This window comes from Megascapheus bottae, chromosome 6, assembly GCF_031878675.1.
Source record: "Megascapheus bottae isolate mThoBot1 chromosome 6, mThoBot2.hap1, whole genome shotgun sequence".
Lineage (NCBI taxonomy): Eukaryota > Metazoa > Chordata > Mammalia > Rodentia > Geomyidae > Megascapheus > Megascapheus bottae.
Window position 1 is genome coordinate 1,126,912 of NC_143514.1, and position 27,894 is coordinate 1,154,805.

The 27,894-nt window shown below is 40.3% G+C and overlaps 1 protein-coding gene across 2 annotated transcripts in view; it reads right to left on the bottom strand.

Moving 5' to 3' along the window:
• Trim33 (tripartite motif containing 33) overlaps window positions 1-27,894 on the bottom strand; it is a 66,205-nt gene that overhangs the window by 17,088 nt on the left and 21,223 nt on the right. For both annotated transcript variants that reach the window (XM_090334074.1, XM_090334073.1), the window contains exons 3-12: window positions 25,990-26,134; window positions 25,584-25,716; window positions 15,284-15,400; window positions 11,619-11,733; window positions 9,267-9,413; window positions 8,751-8,868; window positions 6,054-6,328; window positions 5,408-5,572; window positions 1,666-1,866; window positions 874-1,006 (exon numbers count right to left, since the gene is read on the bottom strand). In XM_090334074.1, the coding sequence (XP_090190200.1) occupies window positions 874-1,006; window positions 1,666-1,866; window positions 5,408-5,572; window positions 6,054-6,328; window positions 8,751-8,868; window positions 9,267-9,413; window positions 11,619-11,733; window positions 15,284-15,400; window positions 25,584-25,716; window positions 25,990-26,134 (1,549 nt within the window). The remainder of the gene's footprint in view (window positions 1-873; window positions 1,007-1,665; window positions 1,867-5,407; window positions 5,573-6,053; window positions 6,329-8,750; window positions 8,869-9,266; window positions 9,414-11,618; window positions 11,734-15,283; window positions 15,401-25,583; window positions 25,717-25,989; window positions 26,135-27,894) is intronic.

Here is a 27,894-nt window from a genome sequence, read left to right on the forward strand (position 1 = left end):
TAAGTTATAATTTGGAAATTTGTGCTTTCCTTTAAATTTAGGAAACAGGTTTTATTACTTAAAAAGTGTTTTAGAGCTGGACTGCATTATAAGTTCAGAGAAACTGGGTATAGTTATCAACAACAGAGACCCTTTATATCATGGCAGTTAGCCCAAGAGTGTCAACACTATTTGAACAATAGCAAAAAAAAAAATGGAGAACAGGGCCGAGAGTTTGGGATAGTGGGAGAGTGCCTGCCTAGCATGCACAAAGACCCAGGTTTGCTTCCTTGGTACTACATACATAGAAAAAGCTGGAAGTGGTGCTGTGGCTTAACGGGTAGAATGTTAGTCTTGAGGAAAGTCCAAGGACAGTGTTCAAACCCTGACTTCCAGCCAGAGGACTGGCCAAAAAAAAAAAAAAAAAAAACAAAAATCAGAGAAAGGAGGGGGATTCAATTCTGCATATCAAACTGGCTAGGAAATAGAATTCGGGTTGTTGAGTGAAACAACATTAAGCTGCTATGAAGGTAGTGTTAGGTATGTTAACATTTAAATAAGTCAGCCTGGAAAAAAGCAGATTATCCTCTACAATGTTAAACAGCTGAAGACCCAGAAAAGCTCTAGACTCTAGACTCTAGACTATAAAGTACCTTTCCCTGGATTTGCAGCCCTGAAGATTTTGGGCCTGCCACTGTGCAGAATCACAAAATCATGAGAGCTAATTCCTGAAAATGAATGTCCCTGTTGCCCTCCCATTCCCCATATTTGTGGGGGGGAGGGCGTATGCATGCCCACCTGCCTGCCGTTTGTTTCTCTGGAAAAGCCTGATATAAACACTTTCTTTGAAAGGATGGTGTTAAGGAAATAAGGCAAGTTCCCCACGTGCTTTACCTGATGATCCTGGAGATAAGGCAGAGGGTCCTGGGGAAGGGTTCATGGTGCTTGTAGGCTGTGGGGGTAGGTGGCTGCCTGTAATATATCTACTTAGTAGATTATCTAAACTACTTGATCCAGCATCTTCCAACTAAGAGAAAGAAGATAAAAATAAATCTACTTTGATTAAAGATGAAGTATTAATTTCATTAGTGTCATAGCTAATATTTACAATTTACTAAGAGATTTTCCAATATAAAATTCAACTTAATTGTTGCAACTGAGGTGCCTTTGAGAATGCACAGAATATTTTGTTTTTCATTCATTTGTGGACTTCCAATGAAGCCCAGACTTCTGAGTGAAGAGATTTCAGACATTTATTACCTCCCCCATCTACAAGTATTAAATTTCTATGGATAAAACTGTCTAGCCAGATGGCTCTGGCTTACACCTGCAATCCTAGCTACTCAGGAAGTTGAAATCTGAGGATCTTTGGTTCAAAGGCCACCTGGGCAGGAAAGCCCAAGAGACTCATTCATATCCAATTAACTACAAAAAAGCTAGAAGTGGCACCGTGGCTCCTTGAGCAGAAACGCTCAGGGTCAACATCCAGACCCTGAGAGTTCAATGTCTAAAACTAGAACAAAGTAGCAAACCAAACCAAAATCAAAACAAAAACTAGTGTCTATACTTTTTAAAATTTCAGGGAAATGTTAGTGCTAAAATTAAAAGCCATTAAGAAAGTCTGAAATATAAACTCTATACATCTTAACTGACATGACAGTTGAAATGACTCACTTGAATACAAACCTGTATAGGAGGAATATCTGGCAGAGACGGAAGGTTCTCTGGGTTTGTAACTGAGGGGATTAGCTCTATGGCTGTAACAGATGGGCTAGTAGGACCTCGGTTTGCATTTGCCATAGTTGCTGTAGTAGGGCTCGTTGGGTTAATTGTGGTGTTGTGTACTGATACCACAGGAAAGGGTCCTGCATGACCTGGGTTTGAATGCTGAAAGAAGACAGTACCATTAGTGAATCTAACAGGATATCTAAACTATGCCATAATTTAATTTAAAAAGGTTATTTTTAATTTAAAAAGAGTATTTAAGGAATCTTTCAAACTTTTACAAAATATTCAAAACCCAGCTTCAATTTTTATTCATTTTTGTGCAGGATGTAGGAAAAAAGACTTGACAGCATGGTAATATAACCTTCCTTTAGAACAAGAACATATGAATATGACAAGGAAACTGTAGAGTTTACAAGCAGCAGGCCAAAAAAGCTCATGTTCTTCCTATATTCTTTGATGACCCACTTGACTCTTTTCTAATGAAAATGACTACAGAAGCTGGCATTGAGGGGTCACACCTCTAATCCTAGCTACTCAGGATGCTGAGATCTGAGGACTACAGTTCAAAGCCAGCCCTGGCATTAAAGTCAGTGAGACTCTTTATCTCCCTCTAATTAACCACCAGAAAACCAGAAGGGGCACTGTGGCTCAGTGGTAGGGTGGTAGCCTTCAGCTGAAGAGCTCAGGGACAGTGCCCCAGCCCAGAGTTCACGTCCCACGACAGACAAAAGGAAAACAAACAAAAACAAAGTCCCAAAGTTTATCCCAGTGTAGAGTATTTGCCTAGCATTCACGTAGACCAGGGTTCGAGTCCTCGGTACAATATATATAGAAAAAGCCAGAAGTGATGGTGTGGCTCAGATAGTAGAGCTCTAGCCTTGAGAAAGTACAAGGGTAGTGCTCAGATCCTGAGTCAAAGCCCCAGGACTGGGAAAAAATGAAAGGAATATGGAAAGGAGGGATGGGGGAAGAGGGGAGAGAGAAAGGGAGAGGGAGGGAGAGGGAGATGGAGAAGGGGGGGAGGACAGAGGGATGGGGGGAGAAAGAATACAGCTTGAAAGCCATCTTGAAGTGAAAAGGAGTTAAAAGTGATATGCAGGTATGATGGTCCCAGGCTGCTGGTAGTTTTTATGTTAGAAAAAAAAATAAAGGATGGGGCTTGAACTCTGGGTCTGGGCATTGTCCCTGAGCTCTTCAGTTCAAGGCTATGGGTTTTCTGGTGGTTAATTGGAGATAAGAGTCTCCCGGACTTTAGTGCCTGAGCTAGCTTTAAACCTTGATCCTCAGATTTTAGCCTCCTGAGTAGCTAGGGTTACAGACGTGATCACAGTGCCCAGCAGTTTTTAAATATTTTAAATGATTCATTTATATATGAGCAGAAATTTATGTCTCTGGACCAGGAGTGTATGTACTTACGTGGCATGCAGAAGACCAAGGTTCCATTCCTAGGTACTACATGCACAAAAAAAAAAAAAAAAAAAAAGTGGTGCTGTGGCTCAAGTGGTAGAGGCCTAGCTTGAGATGAGAAAGCCCAAGGACAGTGCCCAGACCCTGAGTTCAAGCCCCAGGGCTGGCAAAACAAAACAAAACAACAAAACAAACAACAACAACAAAAAAAACCACATTTATTTCCAACAACTGTCATATATGACCTTAAATGATATTTGTAACAGCTCTCTGAATAAAATAGGTAAGATTTAACTTACACTCATTTCTGAATTAATAAGGCTGTCATTTTTTTAAGGTCACATAGAACTGGTCAGTAATGAAAATCATATTTCCTTTGTGAATTTATCCTGTTACCATTATCAAGCTGCATCTTTTCATTTTCTTGTTCTTTCTTTCTCTCTTTCTTTCTCCCTTTCTTTCTTTCTTTCTTTCTTTTTTTTCCAGTCCTGGGCTTAAGCTCAGGGCCTGAGGACTGTCCTTGGATTTTTCTCATGGCTAGAGCTCTACCACTTGAGCCTCAGCACCACTTCTGCCTTTTTCTAAGTATGTGGTACCAAGGAATCGAACCTGGGTCTTCATGCATGCTAGGCAAGCACTCTACCACTAGGCCAAACTCCCGGCTCTTTTTTGTTTCTTTAGCAAAAGTCCTGTGGCTTTAGTGGTAGAGTGCTAGCCTAGCATGCACAAAGACCTGGGTTCTATTCCTCAGTACCACATATGTAGGAAAAAAGCTGGTAATGGTGTGTCTCAAGTGGTAGAGCTCCAGCCTTGAGAAAACCCAAGGATAGAGCTCAGGCCCTGAGTTCAAGCCCCAGGCAAAAAAAAAAAAAAGTCCTGTGTCTTGAACACTGGACCTAGGCACTATCACAAGACATAAGGGTTGCAATGGCACGTAAGTTAAATTAATATCTAAAAAGTGGATTTGCTGGAGCCAGGAGTTTGGCTTAGTGATAACGTGTTTGCCTAGCATACACAAAGACCTGGGTAAAAATCAAACCTAAAAATTTTAAGTATTATAAATTTTTCTCTAACTACACTTAGTTTCTGGTGGTGTTTACGGTTGAACCTTGATAGTACTGAAAATATGAGATAAGCAAATAGCAACACTTCCAATCTACATTCATTTTTGGACAATTCTACCATCTTTTTTTTTAACATAGGTAAATTAAAATTTCCTTGGATTTGCCAACTGGAGAGGAAAATCCAAGAGACACTTATCTCCAACTAGATAATGTTGATGGGTTCAAGTAGTAGAATATTAACATGGAGCAAAAAACACTCAAGGACCACACCCAGGCACTGAAATCAAGTTCCTGAATCCCTCAGGACCAACACAAACAACACTCCACAAAGATGCTTTAAAACTGAATGCAAAATTTCATGCGTGCCAGGTGCTGGTGGCTCACAACTGTAATTCTAGCTACTTAGGAGGCTGAGTTGAGAATCATGGTTCCGAGCCTGCTGAGACAGAAAGGTCTATGAGACAGTTACCTCCATTAAACTACTCAGAAAAGCCAGAAGTGGCACTTTGGCTCAAAGCACTAGCCTTGAGCACAAAGAGGGACAGAGCCAAGGCCCCAAGTTTAAGCCTTAGAACTAGCCAAAAATGTATTAGCAACTAAATAAGTAACATTTCATGTACATGCATTTTTCTAGGACAAGAATATAGCGTTAAATCAGGACAGGGAGTTTTGGCTTTGGGATAGAGTGCTTGCCTAGCATGCAAAAAGACCTGGGCTTGATTCCTTGGTACCACATACATTAAAAAAAAAAAAAAAAAAGCTGGAAGTGGTGCTGTGGCTCAGATAGAGCTCTAGCCTTGAGAAAGCCTAAGGACTGTGCTTAGGCCATGAGTTCAAGCCCCAGGACAGAGGGGAGAAGGAGAGAAGAATAGCGCTTTTTTTTTTTTGGAGGGGGGGATGGATCATGGGGCTTGAACTTGGCCTGGGAGCTGTCCCTGAGCTCTTTAGCTCAAGGCTACCACCCTACCCTTGAGCCAAGCCCGGCTTCCCGTTTTCTAGAGAGGTTAATTGCAGACAAGAGTCTTGGGTTCTTTTGTGTCTGAGCTGGCTTTGAACCCTGATCCTCAGATCTCAGCCTCCTGAGTAGCTAGGATTACAGGCCTGAGCCGCTGTGCCCAGCAATCAAACTCTTCAATGTATCAATGACATTTCTTCAACAGGTGACTGTGTATAACAAGGTTTTTAGTTTTAAAATTGTATGGTTCTTACAAATGTAACTCTAGGCATACTTGTCTTTGGAGGTGCGGCTGCAGCATGGAATACTGTGGGCCGCTGTGTCGGGGGATCCCTGGAATCCTGGCAGCGTTCTGAGCCAGTCTCATCTGATGGGCCTGGAAAGCTCCACAGTTCATGTTGCCTCGTTGCATCGTTTGCACACTAATCAGTCTTGGCGGCTGCAGAGAGTAGAAAACGCAGTTTGTATAATTATTTTTTATAAATATATTTTTCCATTATGAAAATATTATGGCAAAATTCAACTGGCAACAGAAGGATATAATATCATTACTCTCCTTTCTAGCCTTAACCCACATAACTTCAAATTTTCCCTTTCTCCTCACTGAGAGACAGAATACGTATCAATATTAGTTTGGATTATAAGACAGAGAGAACAGGAGAGACATATGCACACAAATGATCTGAACAAATGGCTAAACAATAGAAGAATCTTGTCAGTTCTCAGGCAGACACAGTCTTGATGCTTTGACCCAGGACCTTGTATCTGGCAAGGGAGGGATGAAAACTTCAGTACTAGCAATTATTAGTACGCTGGTTTGGTTCTTATTTTTTCACCACCTTTTGTCTTCACCTACATGGAATAACAAAGTCTGTCAGGCTTCCATTTCATAACCAGGGAGGTGATGGCTTGATGCTTACCTGCTGCTGTAACATTTGTGGGGATGCCTGTCTGGCATGCTGCTGTGATGTGGCTGTTGTGGTGGGCACAGGGGCTGGTGGTTGCTGCATCCTCATCTGCTGCAACTGCTGCTGTTTCTGTGCATACACTTGCTGCTGCATGTGCTGGAGTCGAAGCTGTGCTAGGTTAATCTGTCCAGGGGTTTTACTAATGTGATTTGTCCCTGGAGGAACTTGCCCAACCACCACATTAGGAGTGTAACCCGGAGCTGGTTTACTCTCTATTACTAGATTACCTGAGGAATCCAAAAATGAGAAGAATGCAAATTCAACCGAATTGGCTACTTCAAAAATGATTACTCTTATCCTCCTCTGACAACTATCTCAAAGCAACCAAAAATACAGCATGGGTAGGAGCAAGGTTTAGAAGTATTGGTGATCAATAACTAAATATACTAAGTCTTACTCCCAAGTGACTTATGATTGGCCATAATATGCTATTTGACCTTCCCTTCCTTTTATACAAATGCCCAGAAAACTAAAAGAGCTGAATGCTATTATTAGAGGCCCACCAAATCAGTGTAAACCAGTTCAGTTCTCCATCATAAATCTACAGGAGACTCAAACTGCAAATACTGACTGAAGCTGCTTCTACATTACCAAGTAGTAATGGGTAGAGTATTATATTGCTACAAAAAGTTGTTTTCTGGGGCCGGGAGTTTGGCCTAGTGGTAGAGTGCTTGCCTAGCATGCACGAAGACCCGGGTTCGATTCCTTGGTACCACATACTTAGAAAAAGCCAGAAGTGGTGCTGAGGCTCAAGTGGTAGAATTCTAGCCATGAGAAAAATCCAAGGACAGTCCTCAGGCCCTGAGCTTAAGCCCAAGACTGGGGAAAAAAAGAAAAGTCGATTTCTATGGAAACACTAAATTGTTCAACCCATTCATGTCTCAGGAAGTAACAATGTCCTTCACTTTTTTTTCCTGTGTATGTATGTGGCACTAAGAAATTGAACCCAGGTAAGCACTTGACTAATTAGGCTAAAATCTCAACCCTCACTTTATTTTTTCTTTTTTTGGCACTCCTAGGGCTTGACAGGGCCTATGCACTATTCCAGGGTTTTTTTTGTTATGTTTTGTTTTTATTATTAAAAAATTTATTAACATTGATTTTTACATTATATTTCAAATAACGTGTTTAAGAAGCAAGTATTCAAGAAGGGAATCTCTATGTACAATCACTGGCACATAGATTTTAGGACATAATTAGGCTGAGGGCATATGTCATAGATATATATTAATCTATGTATTAAAACATTATGTCTACAAAGTCATAAATTTTTATGTCAATGTAGTTGTGTTTATATTCCCAATACCATGTCCATAGTATTGGGTATGAGAACACTGAGTCATCGCTCTTGCACTGTTTTTGCTCAAGACTTGAACTGTAAACCGGGCATGGTGGCTCATGCTTGTAATCCTAGCTACCCAGGAGACTGAGATCTGAGATGAAGGTTCAAAGTTCAAAGCCAGGGGCCAGGAATTTGGCTTAGTGGTAGACTACTTGCCTAGCATGTGCAAAGACCAGGGTTCAACTGCTTGGTACCACACACATAGAAAAAAACCAAAAGTGGTGTTGTGGCTCCAGTGGTAGAGTTCTAGCCTTGAGAAAACCCAAGGACAGTGCTCAGGCCCTAAGCAAAAAAATAAAGTTCAAAGACAGCCCAGGCACAAAAGGACCTGAGACTCTTATCTTCAATTAACCTCTAGAAAACAGGAAGTGGGGCTCAGCTCAAGAGTAGGGCAGTAGCCTTGAGCAGAAGGGCTCAGGGACAATGCCCAGGCCTAGGGGTAGGGTAGTAGCCTTGACCTGAAGAGCTCAAGGACAGCGCCCAGTTCAAGTCCCATGACCCACAAAAAAAAAAAAAAAAAAAAAAAAGACTAGAACTCTTACCACTTGAGTCACAGTGCCACTTATTTTTTTTTCTTTTTTTTTTGCCAGTCCTGGGCTTGAGCTCAGGGCCTGAGCACTGTCCTTGGACTTTCTCAAGGCTAGAGCTCTACCACTTGAGCCTCAGCACCACTTCTGGCTTTTTTCTATGTATGTGGTACTGAGGAATCGAACCCGGGTCTTCATGCATGCTAGGCAAGCACTTTAACCACTAGGCCAAACTCCCAGGCCCTTATTTTTTTTTTCTGTTTATGTGTACTGAGGAATCAAAACTTAGGGCTTCATATATGCTAGGCAAACATTCTACCACTAAGATACATTTCCCAACCCTTCCTTCACTTTAAACAGAACCATTGCTTTGTATGGACTGAGGGTCAATTTTAGGAAGGTAGAGGTTGGCAGACCACTCTGTAACACAGTCTTTACTTTACAATCTTTTGAAATGGTGGGGAAGGGAGAGGGGAATCCCCACCATATAGGGCTAAAGTGTGACTCTGTGGTGGAGAGGAAGCTCAACATGATTGAGGCCCTGGGTTCAATTCGTAACAATGAAAGTAAAAAAAAAAAGTACCACTACACCGAGTAAACTCTACATATCATTAAGATGCAATGACACTGCCATATAAAACCACTAAAATGAGTTTCTAACAGGTAGGGTTATTTTCCAAATCATTCACGTTTAAAATTTTTAAGCTATCTAAAATTGCTTTAGATGTTTTCTCCTTTAAATTTAGTACTTTAAGTTGTATTTATATAATGATTTCTCACCTAAATTGACTACATTCTTTGCCCAGAAGGTGGGATCACAATGGAAACGTATTGCTCCATTAGCAGCAGGAACAGGATCACACCGTGCTTTCAAAATATGACGCAATTGAAAAGTAATCTTGAAGGGAAAAAAATTCACATTAGTTTTAAAATTAAATCCCAATTAAGGAAACATACAAGATAAAGACATAACAGAAGCCATACGGCCCATGTCAAATCTCTTACCTGCTTAAATTAGCAATCAAATATAATATACATAGTTGAATTTCTGCTGTTTCTGGTAAGAAATTACATGAAGATTGTGGGTACCTTTAAAAGAATACATACCATGTGGTTCCACTTAAATTCTTAAAAGAGACTAGTGAGATTTGTGCTGCCTAAGCTCAGGGATAATGGAACAAGGAAACCTTTGAGGATAGAAATTTTCTCTGGATCTTGATGTAAGTGGTTGCATTTGCTAAAATTCACAATTACACTTTGAACAGTTACCGGAAGCTAAGACAGTGCTCGCCTTACCAGCCGCTTACTGTACAGCAAGGCGGTGCTGCTGCCGCTGGCAATGGCCCAGTTTGTGAAGTTCATGACGTGCTTCACCTGTCGGGAGAGGCCCGTGATGTCATTCTGCTGCTGTAGGAGCTTCATCTGTCTTTCTTTTGTAACATTCTGAAATGGAAGAAGAACTTCACTAAAGAACATACCACAGGAAGAAGTCACATGGATATAATACCCACATTTCCCTTAAAAGTGATGTGAAAGGAGAAGCTTGACTGTCAAGTAAGCCATGGAGAGGAGCTGTCACTAACAAAAGTGAGATTGAAGCTCAGCCCTCTATGCTAAAACATTCAACATACTCATGTTAGTGAATATTTTTCTTTAGTCATATAAAATGCTTAAAATGGGTCTTTCTATTATATATTATTCATTATGAATTGAATTTTAGAAATAAATTTTATAAAATCAACTAATACTTCCTAGGCCAATAAAAATGTGTCACCTGATTGCCACCTAGTGGTGTGGCTTGAGATTAAAGTTAAACTGAAATTCCTAAAACAAAAATGAAGATATGCCAGGAGGATGGCCTTGTGGTAGAGTGCTTGTCTAACATGCACAAACCCCTGGGTTTGATTCCTCAGTACTACATACACAGTAAAGGCCTGAGGTAGTGCTGTGACTCCAAGTGGTAGAGTGCTAGCCTTGAGAAAGCCCAAGGACAGTATCTAAGCCTTGAGTTCAAATCCCAAAACTGGCACAAAAACAAAAAACAAACAAAAAAGATAAATTCCACAGCTGTACGAATTAGGGGCACTTGTGATATGACAATGTTCACAAATACCAAGGAGTGACAATTGGCCAAACCAGACCCCAAGGTTCAGAGGATACAGCAACAATTTTAGAATGATTTTCTCTCCACAAATTATTCCACTTGGTTTACTGGACAATACTTTTCCTAAAGAAGTAAGCTTCACTGTATAATGTAAATCAATGAATAAGGTACTCATTCTGGAAGAATTTTCATTTACAATTTCAAACACACACACACAAAAAAATCCTTTAACAAAGCCCAGAAAAACCTCTTTTTTCCTAAGTTTAGGAATATACTATATTAGAAAACATCTATTTTAATAATAACTGTTACATTAGAAGTACATGGCACGTTTATCATTGACATTCACTTAGCCTTAAGAGGCATCTTTTAATTCTGAACCCTTATTACCCATATTACAAATATTAGAAATAGCTAAAATGTGTCAAAAATAGCTACTGCTAAGTGCTCTCCATTCACCTGGTGCTTTTGAGGTTTAGAGCAATTAACAAGATAGGCAACAGGAAAGAGACATTTTTCATCTTACCACTATTATCAGTGGAGACGGATTTAAAATTTAGAAATGATATATAGTTCATATAATTTTAAAGAGCTCTACAAAGCAACAGAATAGAAAAGGCTCTAAGGGGCCGGGAGTCTGGCCTAGTGGTTAAAGTGCTGGCCTAGCATGCACGAAGACCCGGGTTTGATTCCTCGGTACTACATACATAGAAAAAAGCCGGAAGTGGTGCTGAGACTCAAGTGGTAGAGCTCTAGCCTTGAGAAAGTCCAAGGACAGTGCTCAGGCCCTGAGCTCAAGCCCAGGACTGGCAAATAAAAAAAAAAAAGAAAAGGCTCTAAGGGCAATGTGAAGTTAATAGAAGATAAAGCAGTTCAAATGATTATTCAGTGATACAAAAAACACAGCCCCACGGCATCTGAGTTTATTAAAGGCAGAGCATTTTCAGAAAGAAAACTTTTTTTTTCCTTCCAAAAATCACATTTGGAATTTGCTGAGGATGCATCAACTGTGAACAGTAAAGATGAGCTTTTCACTAAAAATAATTTGGATTTCACAAGCTAGATTCTCATCTAGGTCACCCACACAAACCTTAAAACATGTAACCTAATGATTAAGGCTATATATATTTCAAAATAGTCAATTTTGGCAAAACTTTGTAATTTTTTAAATATATAAGCTGAAATGCACACATCAATCAAGTATAAGCCAAATGTACATTTAATCTGAAAGGTTAAAATGGAATACACTTGTATGGGCTGAGAAAATAAATGTAATGGGCCAGCTTTTCATCACACTTCAGTCGTAATTCTTAAAGAGAATATCACCATCCTATGTACATAGCTAAACCAGAGCTATTAAATTGGACTACAAAGCAATTAGAAAAAAGGGGGAGTAAATCTTTCTCAACAGAAAATGTGAAAAAAAACTTTTAATTTTACTTTATTTCCATATCCCAACCCAATTAAGCTATTAATCACATTACAAACAGCTGAAGAGCAAGAGAAGCAGTTTTTTTTTTATTTATTTTGGCTTTGAACCATACCTCTAGCTGCTGTAAGAGAGATTTTCCTTTCTTATTAATTTCATTGATAAGGGTGAAAATGGCCACTTTAATTTCCTGTTCTACTCGTTTGTTAGTCTCATTTACTTCTTTTATCCTGAATAAGAGAAATGCAGCATTAGGTCATCAACTTATCCTATGTGCCTGAGTCATCAACCTTTACAGAAACTCATCCAACTGGACTCTTAACAAGTAAAGTTACACCTTTCTCAAAAGCTAAGACTTACATTTCAGCAGCCCATACCACTTAATTTGGTCCAAACAAGTTGGTATAGAGACAAAGAATGAATTTAATAACTAGCCATTTTATGTTCACCTCTTGAAGGACAGTTTATCCAGCTGGAGAACAGTCTCCTTAAGCCACTATAACATGAAAGTGAGATACAAACATCTAATACCAGTGACGGCTGGTGTTAAATATAGCATATTGGTTCTATTTAATCTCAATGTTTCTGACAAACAATGAACATAAGTACCATGCCATGACCAGTAATTACCACCTTTTTGAGGAGGTCAGAATTAAACTTAGTAAACTTACTTTGCCACTTCAAATATGGGTTCTGAGTACTTCTTTCAGACTCTCAGATAACTTTCTACTGTAATATACAAAAGGGCACAAAATGTTTTAATGTGCCACCACCCTTTGAGGCTTTTCCTTATCATACTTTTAAGACACTGAGCGGGTAGTAACGTAGCTTTCCCTCCTTTGTCTGTATATCACTGCTTGGTTTGTAGTAGAAAATTTTATTGAATTCTATCCTTATATTACTAACGCCAATGGAGGACTGTGAAATAAGGCACTACTAATTGCTATAAAACACATGGGTCCACAATGTCAAGGCGCCCACAATGGGAATCATGCAATATCAGTAAGAACTGCTGTGTGGGTCACCTGTGAAGGAAGGAAGGAAGAAAAAAAAAAAAAACAAAAAAAAACACACAGACATGTAATAGAAGCAAGGCATGATGACAAATGTCTGCAATCAATCCCAGCACTTGAGAAATAGAGGCAAGAGAATCACAACCTGTACTATACAATGAGACTACAAAACAAAAATTCCTAGAGATGAAATTATTATTCCCCAAAGCTTTACAATCACAAGTGAGCCATTCGTTCTATTTCCCTATACAAATTCACAAACATTTCACACCTCTAACAAAACAGCCTGGGGTTGGGCACCAGTGGCTTATGCCTATAATCCTAGCTAGTCAGGAGGCTGAAATCTGAGGATCACAGTTCAAAGCAAGATTGAGCATGTAAATCCATGAGGCTCTTAACTCCATAATTAGCTGTGGCTAAAGGTGCTAGAGCACTAGCCTTAAGCTGCAGAGCTCAAGGACAGCACTAAGGCCCATAATTCAAGAACAACCACCACCACCACTACCACCACCGAAAGACTGCCTGGGCAGGAAAGTCCATGAAAGACTATCTCCAGTTAACCATTAAAAGCCTGAAGAAGTGATAATGTACAGAGACAGCACCCAGGCCCCGAGTTCCAAGCCCCAGAATGTACGCTCGTGCACATGCACACACGCACACACGCACACACACACACACACAGAGACAAAGAAAAAACAAATAATATACACCTAAAACATACATTTAAAAACACGAGAATGCAGCTGAGCATGGTGGCTCACGCCTGTAATCCTAGCTACTCAGGAGTCTGAGATCTGAGGATCCAGGTTCAAAGTCAGCCGAGGCACAAAAGAATCTCCAATTACCCTCCAGAAAACTGGAAATGGGGCTTGGTGTAGGGTGGTAGCCTAGAGCTGAAGAGCTCAGGGACAACACCCAGGCCCAGAGATAGGGCTGTAGCCTCGAGTAAAAGAGCTCAGGGACAAGGCCAAGTACAAACCCCATGACTCACAAATTAATTAATAAAAACATGAAAATGGGGGGCTGGGGAGTTTGGCCTAGTGGTAGAGTGCTTGCCTAGCATTCACGAAGACCTAGGTTCAATTCCTCGGTACCCCACATACATAGCAAAAAGCCGGAAGTGGTGCTGAGGCTCAAGTGGTAGAGCTCTAGTCTTGAGAAAGCCCAATGACAGTGCTCAAACCCTGAGCCCAAGCCCAGGACTGGCAAAAAAAAAAAAAAAAAAAAAAAAAAAACAACCATGAAAATGGGCCAGGAGTGTGGCCCAGCGATAGAGTGCTTGCCTAGCATGCACGAAGACCCGGGTTCGATTCCTCAGTACCAGATACATAGAAAAGAAAAGCCAGAAGTGTTGCTGAGGCTCAGGTGGTAGAGCCTTGAGAAAGTCCTTGAGAAAGTCCAAGGACAGTGCTCAGACCCTGAGCTCAAAGCCCAGGACAGGCAAAAAAAAAAAAAAAAAAAAAAAAGGAAAAAAAGAAAATGTCTTATCAATCAACTAATTTCCTCTCTAAAGGAGACCTCTATAAAGTTGTTTATCTTTGCCAATCTCTGAAGTACCTGGGTTTGAGGTTAGGGTTTTTCTTGAGCCATGCCTGCAACTGAAAAGGACATCTACCTTTAACTTGTGAAAAGATAGTTATCTTCTCCAATATCAACCACAACAAAGCAACAGTTCAATCTAAAACATCCCAACCTGCCTTGCGAAACAACCATCAATGAATATGTGTGGAAATACTTACTTTACAGAAAGCTTTTCTTTTGAAATTATTTACGATGATGAAAAGCTCTATCACAGTTAAAGCACATTTTATTTCTTCACTAAACTAATATTCTAGCATCTACTATAGTCATTTTAATCATAACTCACTTAAAAAAAAAAAAGAAAGAAAGAAAGAAAGTTCCACCAAGCACTGGTGGCTCAAGCCTATAATCCTACCTACTCAGGAGGCTGAAATCTGAGGATTGGAGTTCAAAGCCAGCCCAGGCAGAAAAGGTTATGAGACTCTCATCCTCACTTAATCAACAGAAAACTAGAAATGGCCCTGTGACTCAGAGTGGTAGACCACTAGCCTTCAGCATAAACACTCAGGGCCCAGGCTCTGAGTTCAAGCCCCATGACTGACATACATACATACATATATACATACATACATACATACATACAATTCCAGTATTTGTGAGTCTACATAATAGCCATATTAACCTTGCCTCAGAAATTTCCAGTTTTAATTATGCTAGCTCCAAGTGTTAATCTTTCTAGTATGAGTCCTAACCTTGTTCATCTACATTTTCACAGAATTTAACACCATGTTCCTTATAAATAAATTTTGATTATTTACAAATAAATGTGTCAAAGTAAAGTGCTTTTTAAGTAATAATGATGACAGTGTGAGTTTGTTCTGCATGCCCAAAGCTGTTCTAGACATTCCCATTAGAACACTACTACAGTAAGTGCTGTCTTTAACACTGGTTCTGCAGATTAAGCTATTCTCAATACTTTACTCCTAAGTTTGTAATTCAATTTCCCTTTGTATTAGCTTCTTTTTCCAAGGTTACAATTTACACAGTTTGAAATCTTATTTTAAAACAAAGATGTATCATGAAAGATTACATAAATTTTTATAATTAACAAATATAATCTTAAACTCAAATTATGTTATCTGGCTATTAAAAATTGTTTGCTATACATCCTTAATAGAAAACAATTTAAACTGGACCTTTTCTTGACAGTGCAAAACGTAAAATTATGGCTTTAAGGCAAACTTACCTATTCTGTACCTGGGTAGCTGCAAAATGAACATAATTCTTCTTCTCAAGCAGCTTAGCCAATAAATTCTCAATTGCACCTTTCTGATTTTGAAATGCTTCTTCTAAAAACTGATACCTAAAATCAAAAACAGAAATGACATTAAAACATGTACAGCAAAGATTTGGTTAAAAAACAAAAAGGAAGAAGAATTATGAGTCCACTGTAAAGCTTCTCTCTAGTCATCCTGCAGATTACTCAGCAGGAAACTCACCAGGAAACCTCTTCCCACTACAACTCTGAAAGGCCATGATGATGAAAAGGAATTATTCAAAAAATGCTTGAGTGTGTGGTGGCTCACGCCTGCTATCCTAGCTACTAACAGGAGGCTGAGATCTGAGGATTGAGTCTCAAAGCCAGCCAGTCCCAGCACTAAAGTCCATGAAACTCTTATCTCCAATTAACTAGAAAACCCATAGTAGCGATGAAGAGCTTGGGGACAGCACCAAGGCCCAGAGTTCAAGCCTCACGACCAACAACAACAACAAAAAATTGGAGAAAATTATATATATTTTAAATCATAATATACAAATATACTATACAAAATATTATGGAAGGATTGAAAATCACCCATAATTCCATCATAAACAATTCCAACACAACGCGTAATAGCAATGATTCCGAGACAACATCAACACAAAATCAACACAAAAATCACTACTAGTATAGTACACAGTTCCTTAGTATTTTATTTATGCTTTTATTTCTTTCTTTCCTTCCTTCCTCCTTTCTTTCTTTCTCTAGATGATGGTGGTGCTGGGAATCAAATCCACACGCTTGAGAAATAACTCTACCACTAAGCTACATGCTACATCAATACAAATTCAGCATCTTTAAATCCAACTGTAATCATAATACATGTGAATTTTGTTACCTGATGCACTCTTCATCTTAGGGTGTTTTATAAAGCTATCCTAGAGTTATATTACCAATTCCAAGTCTACTGAAACTATGTCAACATGCATAACATATACTAAAAGTTTCCTGTTACAAATCAAGATCAAGTGGAAAGAGAAGGGAAAATCTGCTCTGGGTTGTACGTGGGGATCTCAATTCAGTATATTTTCTTTCCTTTCTTTTTTCTATTTATTTATTTATTCATTCATTGATTTATTTTGTCCAGTCCTGGGCTTAAGCTCAGGGCCTGAGCACTGTCTCAAGGCCACTTGAACCTAAGTGTATGTGTGTGGTACCAAGGAATCAAACTCTGGTCTTTGTGCATGCTATGCAAGCACTCTACTACTAGGCCAAACTCCTGGCCCCAATTCAGTATATTTTCAAGTTGTTGTTTTTTGTTTTTTTTTTTTTTGGGGGGGGGGTCATGGGGCTTGAACTCTGGACCTAGGCATTGTCCCTGAGGTCTTCAGCTCAAGGCTAGCACAGCACTCTATGACTAAGCCACAATGCCACTTGTAGTTTTCTGGTGGTTAATTGGAAATACGAGTCTCACAGACTTTCCTGCCAGGAATGGCTCTTAACTATGATCCTCAGATCTCAGCCTCTTGTGTATATGTGTACACACACACACACACACACACACACACACACACACACACACACACACACACGGAGACAAATGTATTTCTGGACAGAGATACTACTGTGCCTTTTTGTCTGGGATCCCAAAACAGCTAGACAGAATTCCCAAATTTTCCAATTTCTCAAAAGGTGATATCCATCCCTAAGTTGTCAAAAGCCTTTGATCAAAGAAAGATAAGACTCAAAACACTTAAAAAACAACAACAAAAAACTAGACTTACAGCCAGGGAAGAAAAGAACCTGAAACTCTTATCTCCAATCAACCCCTAGAAAACAGGAAGTGAGGCTTGGCTCAAGGGTAGAACAGTAACCTGGATCTGAAGAGCTCAGGGACAGCGCCCAGGACTAGTTCAAGCCCTGTGACACACTGGGTCTTCAGTGAAGGTCTCAGTTAAGATACAAAAGAGGAAATGCTATGAAGTTAACACAGGAAAAGTGTGCCTCATGGTTGATTCAAAGGTAAAGTGAAAACAAAAGACAGCAAGAGGGAAAGGGTAGAACAGTATGGGGTTTAAATTAGAATATAGCTGATGAGTAAGGTTTTTATTCTGCTTATTTAGGGAAATTTTATTGTGGTTTAAAAAACAAGTGTTGGCCGGGAGTTTGGCCTAGTGGTTAAAGTGCTTGCCTGGCATGCACGAAGACCCGGGTTCGATTCCTCGGTACCACATACATAGCAAAAAGCCGGAAGTGGTGCTGAGGCTCAAGAGGTAGAGCTCTAGCCTTGAGAAAATCCAAGGACAGGACTCAGGCCCTGAGCTCAAGCCCAGGACTGGCAATAAATAAATAAATAAATAAATAAATAAATAAATAAATAAATAAATAAAAAACAAGTGTTGGGCTGGGAGTTTGGCCTACTGGTTAAAGTGCTTGCCTAGCATGCACGAAGACTGCCGGAAGCGGTGCTGAGGCTCAAGTGGTAGAGCTCTAGCCTTGAGAAAGTCCAAGGACAGCGCTCAGACCTTGAGCTCAAGCCCAGGACTGGCAAAAAAAAAAAAAAAAAAAAAAAAGTGTTTACCGTCTTAAAGAAAAATATTTTGACAGAACACTGTCAAAAAGTCATACACACTAAAACTTGTGTAAAATAATTAATAGCACTGAAACAGCATGTGAGCATATTAATTTATGCAGGATGCACGAACTATGTGTGCTTATAACCTTATAACTCAGGGGCTGGGCAAGAGCATCAGTCAAGCCCCAGAGGTTGGAAACAGTCTGGGAAACCACTAAGATACTTTTTTTTTGGGGGGGGGAGGGGGGAAGATCAGTCGTGGGGCTTAAAATAGGCACTGTCCCTAAGCTCCTCAGCTCAAGGCCACAGCCCCACTTCCCGTTTTCTGGTGATTAACTGGAGATGAGAGTCTAATATTCTTTAGTGCCCAGGCTGGCTCTGAACCAAGATCCTGAGGATTCAGTCTCCTGAGTAGCTAGGATTACAGGCATGAGCTACTGTACCTGGCTAAGATACTATCTTTTGTTGAACTCAGGGCATGAGCATTTTCCTTGGGCTTTCTTTCTCAAGGACTGCACTATACCACTTGAGCTATCACATCACTTCTGGCTTTTCTATGTATGTGATACCAAGGAATCCAACCACATTTTTATGCATGCTAGGCAAGTACTTTACCACTAGGCCAAACTCCCAGCCCCCAAAATACTATGGGCGGGGGGGGGGGGGGGGGGGGCGCATGCTGGTACAGTGGCTCAAATAGTAGAGTGATTTCTAGGTGGACCCTGAATTCATTCCCAGTACCATGGGGGGGTGGGGCAAGGTATGATGGTATGTAGCACAACAGAGTTGATGCACTGTCACAAAACAGCAGAGCAATCTCAATAATTAAACCAACCAATGTTGGATGGTGGACACAAAAACTTCCTTCATGGAAGAGCACCTTTAATTTATTCCATATGCTCTGACTGATGTCCAAAAATTTTTCTAAATTGAATCTGTACAAAGTATTAAACATCAAAAAACTTTGACTTAATGAGCTATTACAAGCTAAATAAAGATGTTTTTGAAATTGGATTTGATTATATAAGCACATAAAAAAGCATCAATTAATATTCAAAACTCACAAAAGCTGGGCTGGGAGTATTGCCTAGTAGTAGCGTGCTCGCCTAGCATGCATGAAGCCCTGGGTTCAATTCCCCAGAACCACATACACAGAAAAAGCCAGAAGTGGTGCTGTGGCTCAAGTGGCAGAATGCTAGCCTTGTGAGCAATAAGCGTCCAAGGACCCAAAAAAAAAAACCAAAAAAAACTTTCCATTTCCTAGGTTAATCTTGTATAAATTTGTCTTATCCAGTATGCTTCAGGATATAATTTCTCAAAATATCTCACTGTATTCAGATGAACAAAAAGCAAACAGGCATTCTGTTTTCCTAAACTGTGAAGGTGGAAATGTTTCATTTTTGCTATTTCCATATAGGAACTGGCACTTGAGCTGGAAGCTAAACACTGAGTAAGACAGTGTTTGAAACTATCTCGTTTTTTCAGCTAGGGAGCTGGGAAATACAATAATGAAGGTTTCTGTACTAAAGGTGGGACTGACTGAAAACTGAGGATCACATCTGTCTCTGCTTACCTGCTTAAACAAATTCCAATGTATGACTACCACAGAAACACTACTAGGAGTTTGCAAGTCAAAGGGCAGCACGAAACCACTGCTGACTATAAACTACCTCTACTAGCTTACAAAACAAAATGGAAAGAGGAGGGGGGAGGGGGAAGAGGCGGAGGAGGGGGAGGGGGGAAGAGGAGGAGGAGGAGGAGGAGGAGGAGGAGGAGGAGGAGGAGGAGGAAGGTGGCGGCTGCAAAAGGAAACAAGAATGCAAAGTAAAAAAGTAGAAGCTGGGCACTGGTGGCTCAAGTGTATAATCCTAGCTACTCAGGAGACTGAGATTTGAGAATCACAGTTCAAAGCCAACCAGGGCACTACAAAGCCATGAGACTCTTATCCCCAATTAACCACTGGAAAACAGGAAGTGGTGCTGTGGCTCAAGGGTGGCAGTCTTGAGCTAAAGAGTTCAGGGACAGCACCCAGGCCCAGAGTTCAAGCCCAATGACCATGACTGACATCCTCATAATTTCCTCAAATGATAGCTACTTTATTCAAACAAACTGTAAGAAGCCAGTCACCTGCAACCCTACTCAGAAAAACAAAGAGCAAAAGAGGGGCTGACGTAGAATGCATGAATGCATGAAGGGAAGCACTTGCAAAAGTGCTAGCAAAAGCAGAGTACTTGCCAAGCATGTCAAAGCATGTATAAAGACCTGGGCTCCTCAGTATCACATGAAGAGAAAAGGCCAGAAGTGGCACTGTGGCTCAAGTGGTAGACAGCCTTGAGCAAAAGAAACTCAGGGACAGTACCCAGGCTCTGAGTCAAGATTAGGAACAATGGGGGGGGGGGGGCGCACAAAAATTCCTACCAGAAAACGTAATCCCTGAAAAGCACGGAAAACAATTTTCATACTATGAACTGCTAGACTGAGCAAAGACCAACCTTCAAAAAAAGCATCTGCGGGGTTGGGAGTTTGGCCTAATGGTAGAGTGCTTGCCTAGCATGCATGAAGACCTAGGTTTGATTCCTCAGTATCACATACATAGAAAAAAGCCAGGTGAGCTATTCAGCCCAAGCTCAGATCCTGTTTCTATTGAATGTATATCACTTTCTCAATAATCCTAAGTCAAACTAGACTATGTATTTACTGGGTTACACAGTCTTCAACACATATGTAGTATGATTTTACAACTAAAAGATGACATTCTTTTTTTTTGTCATGGGGCTTGAACTCTGGGCCTGGGCGGTGTCCCTGAGCTCTTCAGCTCAAGGTTACTGCCCTACCCCTTGAGCATCAGCATCATTTCTGGTTTTTTAGTGGTTAATTGGAGATAAGAATCTCATCTTCTTTAGTGCCCAGGCTGGCTTTGGTGCACAATCCTCAGATCTCAGCCTCCTGAGTAGCTAAGATTACAGGTGTGAGCCACCGTGTCCTGCTAAAGGATGACATTCTTGATGTCTAAGAGACTTCTAATAATTGGGTTAGAAGAGGAAGAATTGCTGGGACAATATAGATAGGCATAACTATCTGTATGAATCATGGGAGGGAGGGAGAAATGAGCAGGAGCTGAAGTAATCCAACATTGTGAATCAGGTGAATCAGGTTCATTTTACTTTTCTACTTTCATATATGACTATATTTTTCCTTAATAAGCATTTTAAAAATAGGGAGCACAGGGGCTGGGAGTTTGGCCTAGTGGTAGCATGCTTGCCTAGCATGCACGAAGACCCAGGTTCGATTCCTCGGTACCCCACATATATAACAAAAAGCTGGAAGTGGTGCTGAGGCTCAAGTGGTAGAATGCTAGCCTTGAGAAAGTCCAAGGACAGTGCTCAAACCCTGAGCCCAAGCCCAGGACTGGCAAAAAAAATTGAATCACCCCAAAACTAATCTCCAAAGTAACAACCATCCCATTAAAAAATGGGCCAAAGACTTAAAGAGAGTCTTCTCTGAAGAAGAAATAAAAATAGCCTATAGACACATGAAGAAATGCTCAATATCTCTGGTCATAAAAGAAATGCAAATTAAAACAACTCTAAGATTCCACCTCACTCCAGTTAGAATGGCCAGGATCAGGAAAACGAATAATAACAGATGTTGGAGGGGATGTGGCCAGGAGGGATCACTACTACACTGTTGGTGGGAGTGCAAACTCGTTCAACCACTATGGAAAGCAGTATGGCAGTGCCTCAAAAGGCTAAACTAAACATAGAACTCCCCTATGACCCAGCAATTCCACTACTTGGCATTTACCCAACCATCCAGAAACTAGGGCATACTAAATCCACTAGCACAACAATGTTCATTGCAGCATTATTCACCATAGCAAAGATATGGAACCAACCTAGATGTCCCTCAGTTGATGAGTGGATCAACAAGTTGTGGTATTTGTACACAATGGAATTCTATGCTGCTGTCAGAAAAAACGACATCGCCCCATTTGTTAGGAAATGGAAAGACTTAGAAAAAATCATATTAAGTGAAGTACTTAGGCTCAATGGTTTCCCTCATTTGTCATAATCAGTAGAAACCTTGGGCTCTACTAGCAGAGATCTACAATAGATCTAAACCTTGATACATAAGGCCATATAGTATGAAGCTAATTGAAAGGACCTCCAGGATATTGAAACAAAAGCCATATAACAAATGATTGTTGTCCTTAATGTACTATGTTATCTCTCATCTCCTTTGCTGTCCCTTGGGTAGCTCATATTGTTACAGTATCTCACTTTGTTATCTGATATATTGGATTTATTGAAATTTGATAGGGAAAGGGGGAAAACCAAGATGGGGGGGGCAGGTAATGGGGACCAAGACATGTGAAAGGGTATCAATGTATGTGAATTAATGCACCTTCTATCTGGCAAATATCATGTAACCCTTTTATTAATTACAAAAAAAATATATTAAAAAAATAGGGAGCACAGAGCTGGGAGTTTGGCCTAGTGGTAGAGTGCTTGCCTAGCATGCATAATGATCCAGGTTCGATTCCTCGGTACCATATACATAGAAAAAAGCCTAAAGTGGTGCTGAGGCTCAAGTGCTCAAATGTTAGAGCTCTAGCCTTGAGAAAGTCAGTGTTCAGACCCTGAGCTCAAGCCCAGGACTGGTTTAAAAAAAAAAAAAAAAAAAGGAAGCACAAAAATAATAAAGGAGGGAAAAACCTACCACCCCAAGGCAGCCCTACTTCCATGAGATATGAACAAAGACAAGCTCTATCTAATTGGAAAGAATAGTCCCTTCTTTCAATACCTTTGGGCTACCATAATGCATATGTATGCGGACTTGCTTAAGGCAAAAGTGCCACCTTGAGCAGCAAGTGTCCAACAAGTGGTAGCCTTAAGCAACAAGTGTCAAAGGACAGTGCCCTGGTCCTGAGTTCAAGCCATAGAAGAGGAAAGAAGGAGGGAGGGAGGGAAATGGTTTATGCAATAATATGTGGACCAGAGATGCAGAGAAACATTCATACTTACAAGCCTCTTCCCCACCCACCCTTTTTCCCTAAGGCTGACTTTGTAACCACTTGAGAAGATGCTGGATCCAATAATTACTTGAGTACTATAAACAGCTCTCAATCAACAAAAAGTTATTTAGTTCATACACTATAATTCCAAAGTGAATAGACAGCGTCCCTTTTGGAAGGTACCTCTCAATGTAAAGAAGCTCAGAAGGCCTGCCATTTGCCCCATGTGAACTCTTCAGGTGGTGTGAGAGATGAAGGTCATCTTGTTAACCAATAAGATAAAAACAGGTCAAGTTCAATGTATGCCACACCAAAACCTGAAACCTTGACCACTCCGAGTGTATTATTCTTGTTAATGCTGTTTTATGAGGTCAACTATACTTCATCAAAATTATGCTCATAGCAGTGTGGACAGAGTGTCTTGACAGCAGTAAGAATCAAAGCAGACAGAACAGTTGTAAATATATGGTAGTGGGAAGAAGACTTGGGTTTGCTTTCTTTTTGTGCCAGTCCTGGGACTTCAACTCAGGGTCTAGGCATTCTTGCGGTTTATTTTTTTGCTCAAGGCTAGCACTCTCCCATGAAGATACAACTTCACTTCTGGCTTTTTGGTAGTTAACAGGATTTGAGAGCCCTATGAATTTTCCTGCCCAGACTGGCCTCAAACGGTAATCCTCTGATCTCAGCCTCCTGAGTACCTCTAGAAACAAGTTTGGACTCTAGGCCTGGACGCTGTCCCTGAACTCTTCAGCTCAAGGCTACTGTTCTTCCCCTTGAGCCTCAGTACTACTTCTGGTTTTCTAGTGATAAACTAGAGATAAGAGTCTCACTGCCTTTAGTGCCCTGGCTGGCCTTGAACCTGGATCCTCAGATCTCAGCCTCCTCAGTAGCTAGGGTTACAGCCACTGGGCTTGGCTTTTTTTTTTTAAGGCTGCATGTATGACACAAGTATAGAGAGTCTATCTAACAAGTATGAAGCACTAAGTACAAACACCAGAACTGCAAAGGAAAGGGAAGAGGAAGGAATGGAAGAGAGGAGGAAGCTGAAAAGTTATTTAAGCTAAGTATAATAGACCATGTCTATAATCTCAGTTACTTAGGAAGTTAAGTGAAGGAGAAAGAACACAAGTAGACGAAGCGGCTCACGCCTGTAATCCGAGCTACTCAGGAGGCTAAGATCTAGGGTTCAAGGTTCAAAGCAAGCTCCAGCACAAAAGGACCTGAGACTCTTATCACCAATTAACCTCTAGAAAATGGGAAGTGGGGCTTGGCTCAAGAGTAGGATGGTAGCCTTGAGCTGAAGAGCTCAGGGACAGCACCAAGCACCATGACCCATTTAAAAAAAAAAAAATCACAAGTTGGAGGTCAGTCTGGATAACACAGTAAGACTCCATCTCAAAACAATAACAAATACATTTAAACTTAATTTCCCTGTCTTGTAAACAAAATCCTATTACTTACTTTCATTTATTCTTAGGAAACACTTTAGAAAATTCTACACTGTGAATAAGCCAGACCATCTTTTGTTTGTAATACAAAGGTACCATGGTATCACTACCAGAATTTTGTAATATATACTATATATGTGTATATATTATACACACATATGTATGTACATATACATTTTGTTAAATTAATGACTAAAAATTTCTAGAACAGTTCAGGTAAAGAACATTCTTAAAGGAGTAACAGTGATCCAGTTAAAATATGGTTAATACAAATTGTATATTAAGGAAAATCTACGTGTAGAAATTGTGCTTATGAGTTGTTCATATATTCCTACCTTTCCTGCAAACTACACATCTAACATGAAGTCAGTGTTCAGGATTTGATGTTAAAATGGATATCAGCTGTGAGGATATTGTCTTTTCACATTAGAGCATGTGGCCTAAATACATTACATGAGGTAGACAGTACTTATTTGAGCAATAGGAACAACAGGCAGAGAAATAATACAGCTCCATATTGCAAGCCCAAATACATACATACATACACACACACACACACATATATATACATATATATCATGATATAATTTTTTTTGGGGGGGGGGCAGTCCTGGGCCTTGGACTCAGGGCCTGGGCACTGTCCTTGGGCTTTCTCAAGGCTAGAGCTCTACCACTTGAGCCACAGCACCATTTCTGGCTTTCTTTTTTTCCTATGTATGTGATACTGAGGAATCGAACCTGTTCTTCATGCATGCTAGTCAAGCACTCTACCACTAGACCAAACTCCTAGCCCCTCCATATGATATCTTTTGATAAGTATTCCTAAGTTAATTAAATGTGAACATGAAAAGCATTAATTTATCAAGGCACACTGCTTCAAGAAACAAGATACTTGGAAATAATTAATGAAACTCCTTAGAATGTACAACATACATCAATAAAAATAAATGCATGGGCCCAGGAACGTAGTCTACCACGCACAAAGCCCTGGGTTTGATTCCTCAGTACCACATACTCAGAAAAAGAAAAAGTGCTGTGGCTCAAGTGGCAGAGTGCTAGCCTTGAGCAAAAAGTGTCCGGGGACAGTGCCCAAAATCTGAGCTCAAACCCCACGACTGGAGAAAAACACAACAAAAAAAACACCACCAAATCTATGCAAAACCTGGATTTAAAACACCAAGAGACTTAGAACAAGTTTTACAAATACTTGTTGTGGTATTTCTTTGTAAGCACCCAGGACCTCTGTACCTGTGTTCCTTGTGCTCCAATAGCTGGCAGTCTCTACAGGTCAGTCTATCACAGGTTTCACAAAAAAGCTTCAGCTGCTCTTGTTTGTGCACAGGGCAGAAAACTGGACGCTGACCAGATGTTCCAACAGACTCTGTAGCAAAATAAAACATTTTTAAACAAAATAAAAATTTTTGCTGGAGTTCTATTTTTATTTTTAAATGTAGTCTAGGCTAGCATTTGAACTAAAAATTCTTGTACCTCAGCTTCCCTAGTGCTGAGATTGTAAGCATGTGCCACCATGCCCAGAAAATGTTGTAAATGCTTACTGATGCTAGTATTCAACACTCACAAATAAACAGACCAGGCTACAGTATCAGGATAATAAAGCTGGTGGTGATCACTGGGGTACCACCATCCATCTTACCTGAGACATCTTCCTTCTTCCTAATCAAGTGATCCTTAGTGAACTTGACTCGCTGATGTGCCTCAATACATGTCTTACACAGCCACTCTCCACATTCTACACAAAAGCCAACGGCATTTGCATTGTCTTCACAACTAGTACACACCTACAAGAATAAATACTAGCTCACATTAAATTTACCAAACATAGATTCACAAAATAAAGCAATGAAAAGAACTTTTCAAACTTATTCTCAAACATATTGGCTACACTGATGCATAAAGAATTAGCTGAGCACTGTTGGCTCATGCCTGTAATCCTACTCAAAGGACAAAGATTTGAAGATCTCGGTGCAAACCGGGCCAGGCAAGAAAGGCTTTGAGACTTATCTCTAATAAAAACTCAAATGGACTGGAAATGTGTTTTAGTGGCAAGAGTGCATGCCTGGCATGTGTGAAGCCCTGGGTTCCATTCATCAATACCACCTAAACAGAAAAGGCCAAAAGTGGTGCTGTGGTTCAAATGGTAGAGTGCTAGCCTTGAGCAAAAGAAAAAGAAGCTCAGGAACAGTGCCCAGGCCCTCAGTTCAAGCCCCAGGACCAACCAAAAAGAAAAGAATAAAATTAGCCAGGCACCGGTGACTCATCCTGAAAACCTAGCTATTCAGCAATCTTAAGTCTGAGAATTTCAGTTCAAAGCCAGTCCAAGCAGGACAGTACATTAAACTCCAAGCTTCAATAAAGGAACAAAAATGCCAGAAGTAGAGCTGTGGCTCCAGTGGTAGAGTGCTAGCCTTGAACAAAAGAAGCTCAGGGACAGTGCTCAAACCCTGGGTTCAGGCCCAATGACCAACGTTAAAAATAAAAAATAGGGGCCGGGAGTTTGGCCTAGTGGCAGCGTGCTTGCCTAGCATGCACGAAGACCTGGGTTCGATTCCTCGGTACCATACATAGAAAAAAGCCGGAAATGGTGCTGAGGCTCAAGTGGTAGAGCTCTAGCCTTGAGAAAGTCCAAGGACAGTGCTCAGGCCCTGAGCTCAAGCCCAGGATGGGCAAAAAAATAAAAATAAATAAAAAATAAAATAATTTTGTTACCCATTTATATCCAACAAAATCTTCCTCACATATCAAACATCTAGGTAGGCAAAATTCCAAAGCTCAAACTACAATGTCTATATCAGATTTGACTTTTTTTTTGGGGGGGGGGGTTAGTCATAGGGCTTGAACTCTGGACTTGGGCATTGTCCTTGAGCTCTCTCTTCAGCTCAAGGATACTGTTCTACCCTTTCAGCCACAGCACCACTTCCCATTTTCTAGTGGTTAATTGGAGTCTCATGGACTTCTGTGCCCAGGCTGGCTTTGAACCCTGATACTCAGATTCAGTCTCCTGAGTAGCTAGGATTTCAGGCATGAGCCATTGTCCCGGCTTTTACTTTTTTTGTTTGTTGAATGCACTAGAGCTTGAACTCAGGATCTTGCACATGCAATCCTATTTGAGCTACCCTTCAGGTCCTTTTTGCTTCTACTAGTCCTGGGGTTTAAATTTAGGGCCTCAGCACTATCCTTGGGCTTTCTCAAGGCTAGAGATCTAAAACTTGAGCTACAGTACCACTTTCAGCTTTTTTTCTATGTATGTGGTACTGAGCTTTGTTTTGCTAAGATGAAATCTTGCTAATTTTCTTGCCAATTTGGCCTCAAGCGGATCTTCCTGGATTTCATCCACCCAATAGGTAGAGATTACAGGTGTGAGCCATTAGCTATTGACTATTTAAAGTAAAAACTCAGTTTCAATTAACCAAGCTTGAGGCTGTAGAAAAAGCTATACTTTATTGTCTTTCAATTTGAATTATTTAAATTATCCAAACATTTATCTTAAATTTATATACTGATTTCAAGACCATAATTTAAAGAAAAATTAAGGTGCATA